Genomic DNA, 8,632 nt, shown 5'->3' with positions numbered 1-8,632 from the left:
GCCAGCTCAGGTGTGTGTGGCTGGCACCTTTGCCACTTGAGCCACAGGCGCAGAGTCCATGCAATGTTTTTAAAATCAAAATTAATGCAAAAAAATCAGTGTCAAAGAAAAATTTAAATAAACTCTGCATTAGTAAACGTGCTCTGTTGACTTAATTGAAGTCTGAGGCAAAAGAAAAAAAAATCATGCCTCTATTTACATGTTTCATGTATTTTTATGGTCAATTTTCCCCACAATGTTAATAATTGCAATAATGTTGACAAACTGAAAAGAAATGTGTATTAAAACATGATTTTCAGTTTGAAGATGTTATGTATGCTGAAACCAGAATTTATCTGAAAGTTTCCTATCCTGGCTTTCCGGGAAGCAAAGCAGACAACATTTTCAAAATCTACTTCTTCGCTCCTCTAACTTTCAACCGAGAATGCTTCCCTGCTTGACAATTGACTTAGTCTCTTAACTAAGTAATAATCTTGAACACTTTTTAACTAACTACCGTTTAACCACAGCATTGTTTAAAATTTTGATACTTTGTTCAGTGTTGAATTTTAAAATCAATTTCGATGTTTTAAAAAACCTAGTGCCTAAAACCTCCAATTGTCTTAATTGCTGAGATGTTTGGCATGCCCTTACATTTTGCATTCAGAGGAAGTGCCTCACTCTGGTCATCCTAATTTCTGCCCTACTGGAGAGGGAGGTACTTAAGAGGCCAGAATGTGCAGGGCTATAGGCTGAGGTGTTTGAGGTTTTTACTCTAGATCAGGGGTTGGCAAACTACAGCCCTTGGGTGAAATGCCAACTGCCTGCATTGTAAGTAAAGTTTTATTGGAATACGGGCATCTTCATTCATTGCTGCCTGCTCTGTGGCTGCTTTCGTCCTACAGTGGCAGACCTGACCGAGAATTTGCAGCAGAGATCATATGGCCCACAAAGCCAAAAAGTATTTACCATCTGGCCCTTGGAGAAAATGTTTCTTGGCCTCTGCTCTCGACAGTGCTGGGGGTCAGAGAACAGCTGCTCAGATGCAGAGGCACTGGGCAGGGATGACTTTGGGAAGATCCCTCCAGGTAGGGAAGAGGAGGTGAGCGGCAGGGAGGTGAGGGGGTCCAAGAAGGGGACCTGAGGCCTCAGCAATGAGAGGGCTCAGGATAGAGGATGGGAACCAACGACCGCTGTTCTGGGGGTGGGGGGGTGGGGCAGGCAAGACCTGGTGAATTTGGGGCCATATGAGAGGAAAGAAAGGACAGAGAGGAGGTAACTTTTCCTCTGTGCCTGGCTGTGGAGCAGGGGCAGGCTTTCATGCTGTCAGTACCATGGGGGATTCCCGCAGGGGAGGCCGGATTTTAGGGAGGAGGAGGAAGAGATGAAAAAGCAACTTTGGCCATGTCTAGCTGAGCAATCTCGGAGGCCATCCAGTGGGGGGTGTCCAGGCTGGATACTGGATCTAGAGACTCCCACGTCACTCACCTGAGAGACTGAGCCCCTGACAGCGTCTGCATCCTCAGCGCGTTTCTCCCCTGCGCCCTCTGCTGGCCTTGCTGCCTTCCTCCTGCAGGACCTCACACTGACAGGAGACCAGAGAGTCTTTCAGTCTCGGGGCATCAAGTAACAGTGAGCAGCCCCACCCAAGTCTATTTCCTAATGAGGGGTTGGTTAGAGGGTGACCGTGGTGGGAGAGAGACTATCTTGTCCCAGAGACCCCAATACTGAGAACACAGTCACCTCCCTCCTGGACAGTGAGGCCCCAGGTTTGCCATAAACTAGGAGTCCCCCCAAACACAGGCCCCACGGAATTCTCCCATGCACACATGACATCCTTCTTACCCTTGCTTTAAGCTCATGACCCATCCAGGTGCCTCCAAGTCTGGCTTTAGGGACACAGTTCCCGACCTGCCCTCCCCCCAAGGTCAATGCTTACACGATGAAGATGATGCAGAGGGACAGGAAGAGCAGGGCTGTGACTCCGGCTCCCCAGACCCCTGCCAGCATCACTTCTGACACAGGCTGTGCTCTGACTGCAGATGGTTGGGAGTAATTTTGTGAGTCACCTCTTAGAACTGTTCTCTTCCTCTCCCAGTCCCCAGATACAAAGAACATGGTTGACAGGGGAGGAGGGACTATTCTTGAGACCAATGAAGCCAGGAAGTGCTAGGTGCCACCTATCTTTATGTAAAATTTCCTTATTTTGTTTATAGTGGAATTAGTTTGCATTCAATTATATTATTTCAAAAAGATTGTCACATCGCCATATTACGTCCCTTAATTGCTGACTTGTTTTTGTGTTTTCAATTTTGTACCCAAGGTGAGTCCCTCATGTGTCTCACACTAGTCCCAGCCCTGCAGAGCAAGGACTTTTTCTTCCCAAACTATTTCTGGATCAGGTCCCATCCCTACCCCATCAAGGTCCACCTCCCCCCCTCGTCTCACCCCACACCCCTGCTGTGCAGGAAGTGGACAGTGATGGTCCAGGAAAGTTTCAAACCTAGCAGCTGAGCTTCCCTTTGTAGTTAGGGACTGCTGGGTGCACAGTCAGTGTGGGACGGGTGTGTCCTCATTCCCTAGCCTCTCCTCCACTCACGTGTGGGCTCAGTCTTTAGGAAGAGACTCAGAGAGATGTGCTGGGAGCCCAAAGAGTTCTGCGCTTGGCAGGTGAATTCTTCCTCATCCCTGAAGTGCACTTGGGGCAGCTCCAGCACCCCAGGACCCAAGGACTGTGAGGGGCACAGGGTCAGGCTCCTTATGGTCCAGCTCAGCCTGGCAGGGGGGTTGCTGTCAGCAGCACAGGCCAGGCGCAGAGGCTGGCCCTCCAGGACTGGCAGAGATGAGCCGTTCCCCATGGTCACGGGTGCTGTAGAGATAGAAACAGAGTCAGAATGACAGAGCTCTGAAGACAGTGGAAGGACGCAGAAGGAGATGGGTGAGGGAAACAGACACATGGATACTGAATGGAGGAAAACACATACTTTACTGCGCACTCTTGGGAATGTAAACCCTTAATTGAGGATAATTTGGCCATATCTCTCAAAATTAGAACATATTATCAGCTAAATGTTGCTGTAATAATTGATACCACAAGCTTAGTTATTCCTGTGACAGTGGATATAAGATCATTTGTGGCAGCATGTCTGTGGTATGAAAGTCAAGACTACTTTCCAGTGGTATTGCTTTCCATTAGAAGAGGTCACAAAATCAGAGTCCACACAGGCAAAGAAATACTACCCAGTCCTGGAGGAGAATGAGGACAGTCTGTGCTACTGGTGTCAAACCACCTCTGATGGTCATCAGGTGAACAGACTGAGTCTCAGGGCAGCCTGTGGGGACACTGGTGGGTTTTGAGGAGGGGGTGGGCACCTGAGGGCAGACTCTGTGGGTGTTTTGAACTTTTGCCCATGTGACCTTAGCACCCATCTAGAAGTACATAAAACTATTGAGGAAAACAAAAAGATGAGGCTGAAAGACTATTCATGAGAAGAGGCCTTGAAGCCAGCTCTGCCTGTCAGTGTTGTCCTGTCCTTACTGTGGGCCAAGGGAGTCATGGAGGAGTCTGAGGGGAGGGAGGGGTCAGAAAGTCTAAGGGTGAGAAGGGGCACTGGGGTCACCAACAAGAGGCTCCACAGCCCAGGGAGGGCCTGTCCTACCTGTGTTGTTTCCTTGGAGAACGGTCACCGTCAAATTCTGAGGAGGGTCTGGGGCAGAAAGACATGGCAGCCCAGAGTCATGGCTGAGGGCTGGGTGGATGCTGGGGTCTGTCCCCAGGAGCCATATGCTGGGGACGATTGAGCCAGCCTTCTCCAGACCCTCCCCACCTGGACCCCATGTGCACCCCTAAGCCCATCCCATTGCTCTCCAGCAAAGCCCTGGATGTCCCAGCCCAGCTCTCACAGGACACATTGAGATGAATAGTCTTCTTTGTGGTCACACCAGCCCCAGGCAAGGTCACCTGACAGGTGAGGTTGGTGCCATGGTGCAGGGTCTGTGGGGTAAGAGTGAGCACAGAGGAGCGACCGGTAGTGAGGACTTGGGTGGACACCGAGGGCCCATCCCAGGTGATCTTGGGAGGTGGTCCTTGTTCACAGGCCCAGGGCGCAGAGCAGGTCAGGTTCCTGGGGAGGCCACATTCCAAGGTTCCCAGGATGGAGATGTTGGGCACGTGTGTCAGGGCTGGGGAGGAGAGGGGGACATGCAGCATCAGGATGGAGGGGCCCCGGTGCAGCCTTTAGAGGAGCTCAGGCTCTGGTCCAGCTCCTCCCCTGACCTGACAGGCTTCTTCTCCACCCCTCCCATGACAGGGGCCCCAGACCGGCCCTGCCACCTCTCCTGTGGGTCCCACCACCTCCCCTGTGGGCACTACCACCTCCCATGTGGGTTCTACCACCTCCCCTGTGGGCACCCCTAGAGCCCAGGCCTTACCTGTCACATTCACTGAGAGCTGGTCAAATCTGTAACTGTATTTCATATCTCCTCTCTCCACCCGAAAAAAGTATGACCTGCTGTCACCCCTTCTGGCATCTCTGATGCTCAGGGAGCAGTTGTTGGTCTTGGGGTCCCAAAAGAGATGGAATCTGTCCTGGGTCTCCTTCTGCACTGGTCGAGTTGGATGGTTCGTGGCCACTGGGGCATCCTCGTTTATGTGGGCCTCTTTCCAGAACCAGTAGACATAAACAGGGTCAGAGTCTTTCCATTTTCCCGGGGGGTAGGAGAAGGAGCAGGGCACATGGACACACAGGCCCTCCTGCACTGTCACCTCCCTCTTCACTTGCAGTGAATGACCGTCACTGAGGTCTCCATATCTCTCCACCCAGAACAGGGCCAGCAGCAGAGGCAGCAGCATGTCTGGGTGGAGGTGCCAGGACCCACTGGGGATAGTTTGTTCCTCAGAGTTCTTCTATCAGGAACGGAAGAGCTACAGGACTCAGAGAAGGCTATACAGGAAATGGGGGGCGAGGTCAGAACTGTGACCCTCCTCAGAGGAGGAACTTCATACCCAGACACTGCCAGGGCCGGGGCAGCACTTAGCAATCAACTGTTACCACCCATGTCCACCCTGGGGAGCCTGTGGCCAGAGAGGGAGAGAGGCTCACCCAAGTTCCACCCCATGTGGGGTCAACACCCTTCCCCTTGAGTGACATTTTCTGGAAGGTGAAAATTGGTGTCCTCTGGCCAGACCCTGGAGTCTGGGGCTGTGGACCACTGTGGAGATCAGGATTGAGGCTCAGGGACAGGGTGATAGGGGAAGCCCACAGGGGTGACCACAAGCCTGTTCCTCCCCTCTCAGCAACCATGAGGTGGGTGTCTACTTTCTGCACCTTGAAGTCAGCACACAGGCCCAGATCCTGTCTTTGTGAAGTCACCGTCCACTGGGGAGACGGTAAGCCTGTTGATGCCTAAGCTCCCTCTGACTGGAAATTCCTGGGGCCGCACAGGCAAGGGAGGAGACAGAGAGGTGGTGTCAGAAGGACTGAGTGCACGGCACTGGGCTATGGAGGTGAGGATTCTGTGAGTTCATACAGACTGAGGGCACAGAGGCAGCCTGGGAGACTGAGGCCCCAGGGTTATTGTGCAGTAAGGTTTGGTAGGAGGAAGGTCAGAGGTAAAGGGCAGATTTCGAAAAGGGTAGAAACTTCTCCTTTCCTAGAGGCATTCTGGGCATCGGGTCAGATTCTGTCACCATCATTATTTCCTGTGGCCTCCTTCCTCCAGAGCATGGTGGGTCCCCAGGCCTCCAGGGCTTTGCTGCTGCAGGTCTGCTCCCAGGAGTCCAGGTAAACGGGAGTCTCAGACCCAGGAACACCAGCCTTGGGGCTGCCCACATTCGGGCAGGTTGGGATCACATACAAGACGAAACAGGCACCTGAATTCAATGCAAGATAGTTTTCAATTGTGTGCCTGGGGCCAGGGGACATCAGGGGACCTAGGAGGTAGAGCCTCCTTTCACCTGGGTCAGTTTTTCTTTCTTTTCCTTTCTTTTTTCTGAGACAGAGTCTCACCATGTCCCCTGGGTAGAGTGCCATGGCTTCACAGCTCACAGCAACCTCAAACTCTTGGGCTTAAGTGATCCTCTTGCCTCAGCCTCCCAAGCAGCTGGACCACAAGCACCACTATAACACCTGGCTATTTTTTGTTGCAGTTGTCATTGATGTTAAGCTGGCCCAGTGCAAACCCGCCAACCTTGGTGTATGTGGCTGGCACCTTAACCACTGTGCAACGTGTAGTGAGCCTGGGTCAGTTTTTCTTGAAGCATTACATCAGGGAAATGTAACACCTTCAGAGCAAAGTGTCCACAAAAGAACAACTTGGTGATTCATGAAATGAGCACCCTCTGAGCAGTAGAGCATCACCAGCAGCAGCTCAGGCCCCCAGGTGTTCCCCCTTCCTATTGACCACATCCCACTCCCTCCTGGAGCAGCCCCTGACTTCGTTGTATTGCCTCTTGTCTTCTTGCTTGTCTGTGTATTTTTATCACATCAGCACGCTGCCTTGGATGCTGTGACTTTGCATCTCTTTTCCTGAAGACTTTGTATAACAGAAAATTACAGGGCTGGGCACAGTGGCTCATGCCTATAGTCCTATGGGAGGCCGAGGTGGGGAGATGCCTTTTGCTCAGGAGTTCCAGACCAGCCTGAGAAAGATGGAGACATCCTCTCGACTAAAAATAGAAAAAATAAAAAAATAGCCAGGCATCATGACAAGCACTTGTGGTACCAGCTACTTGGGAGTCTGAGACAAGAGCTTGCTTGAGCCCATAAATTTGAGGTTGATGTGAGCTAGACTGATGCCACATCATTCTACACAGGGTGATAGAGTCTCAAAAAAAAGAGGCAGGGCGTGGTGGCTCACTCCTGTAATCCTAGCACTCTGGGTGGCTGAGGCAGGTGGATTGAGCTCACAAGTTCGAGACCAACCTGAGCAAAAGCAAGATCCTGTCTCCACTAAAAATAGAAAAACTGAGACAAGAGTATCACCTGGCCCAAGGTTTGAGGTTGCTGTGAGCTATGATTCCAGCTCTCTACCCAGAGCGACAGCTTGAGCTGCTCTCTCAAAAAAAAAAAAAAAAAAAGGAAAGGAAAAAAATTTATAGCCTACTTTCTTGACCTGACCTTCACAGATTGGCCTGTCTCGTGTTAGAGCCTCGAATACATCAGCTTTGATAATTGAGAAGGGGAAGGTCCAGTGTTTGGGGAGGCATAAACATGCCCGCCCCCATCACCAACGCTTGCTTCTTCAGACGCTATCTCATCCTGCCACCACTTCCCCCTTTTGGGCGCCCCATCCTTGCCCAACTGCTGTTTCCCATAGGGGCTGTTGCAGCATCCCTTAGTCAGAAGGGCTGAGCCAGGCCCATCTGTTTCTGGTGGTCCCCAGTTTGCAAAGAAGGGAATAAACATGGAAAGGAGGGACGGAGCAAAACACAGACAGTAGCTGAATGTAAAACAAGAATTTATGACGAACTTGTGACCCCGGGAGGCCTTAGAGGCCCACACCCACAATTTGTAGAAGAGGACTCCAGGTTTCAGAGTGAAAAAGTGCCATGATCTGAATGTTTGGGTCCCTGCTCAATATGTGTATTGGAATCCAGACCCCCAAGGTGGCAGTATTAGGAGGTAAGGTCCTTTGGAGGTGATTAGGTCATGATGGTAGGGCCCTCATGTTGGAATCTGTGCCCTTATGAAAGAGACCTGAGGCAGTTTTTTCATGGTTTCCATGATGTGGGGACCCCGTAAGAAAGCATGATGTCATCTATGGGAAAAGGAGGCCCTCACCAGACACCAAATCCAATGGAAACTTGATCCGGACTTTCTAGCCCCCAAAACTGTGAGAAACAGATTTCTGTTCATTATCTGCTACCCTGTTTATGGTATTTTGTTGTTGCATTAGGAACACACTAAGACAGAAAGTGAATTTTCCAGAATCATACAGGACCCTGTCTCCTCGTGCTCACTTGTGTACCCAGGGAGACACTTCGTCTATCTTGTCTGTCCAGGATTGATTGGGCTAGGAAAGAGGAAGCTTATGTTAATTTGAGAGGGAAGAATTGTCTAATCTTTCCCAGGATCTGAGGAAAAAATTCATTCACTCTTGTCTATACTCATTCATTCATTCATTCACTCACTTACTCACTCAGGACAGGCAGTGAGCACCTATACTGTGCCTTAAAAATTCCAGGTGAATGATAGAGACCCATCCCTGCCTTTGAACAGCGCCAAATTCGGTTGGGAGACAGACAAGTCACCTGACATGTCCAGTGTCAGAGGGGAGGTGGTGGTGATAGGGAGGCACAGAAGGTGAGTTCTTGGGAAGAAACAGACAGAGGAGACCTGGTCGGGACTCTCAGGCAGTCATTCTGGATGTGAAGGCCCTGGAAGCATGGGAATTCCCCAACTCTTTGGTTCTGTGCTCTCAATCTCACTCACCTTCCCACCATACTGGAGACCTTACCAAGTTCTGACCTCCATGTGTGACCAACCTCAGCTCTGCCCCAGTGGGGCTCAGGGCACTGCCCATAGTGGGCATCCTTCTGCTTAGGACAGACCCTGACTCCTAGAGATGTCTAGGCAAGGGTGATGGCCCTGTCCATGGCAGTGATGTAGAGTTGAGCCCTGGCTTTGGAGATGTCTGTAGTTCTAGGGAGGGG

General features: G+C 51.0%; 1 protein-coding gene across 1 annotated transcript in view; it reads right to left on the bottom strand.

Annotated features, from left to right (window-relative positions):
• Window positions 1–8,632, bottom strand: part of LOC100958682 (sialic acid-binding Ig-like lectin 12) — a 32,416-nt gene that overhangs the window by 4,499 nt on the left and 19,285 nt on the right. The window contains exons 3-8 of the mRNA XM_012813656.2: window positions 4,411–4,782; window positions 3,883–4,161; window positions 3,639–3,686; window positions 2,575–2,848; window positions 1,919–2,011; window positions 1,468–1,564 (exon numbers count right to left, since the gene is read on the bottom strand). Coding sequence (XP_012669110.1) covers window positions 1,468–1,564; window positions 1,919–2,011; window positions 2,575–2,848; window positions 3,639–3,686; window positions 3,883–4,161; window positions 4,411–4,782 — 1,163 coding nt within the window. The remainder of the gene's footprint in view (window positions 1–1,467; window positions 1,565–1,918; window positions 2,012–2,574; window positions 2,849–3,638; window positions 3,687–3,882; window positions 4,162–4,410; window positions 4,783–8,632) is intronic.

The sequence above is a fragment of the Otolemur garnettii genome, unplaced genomic scaffold (genome assembly GCF_000181295.1).
Source record: "Otolemur garnettii isolate 467f Iridium unplaced genomic scaffold, OtoGar3 scaffold00288, whole genome shotgun sequence".
In the NCBI taxonomy this organism is placed as follows: domain Eukaryota; kingdom Metazoa; phylum Chordata; class Mammalia; order Primates; family Galagidae; genus Otolemur; species Otolemur garnettii.
The sequence above is the reverse complement of the archived record's forward strand: the minus strand, read 5'-3'. Positions and strand labels throughout refer to the sequence as shown.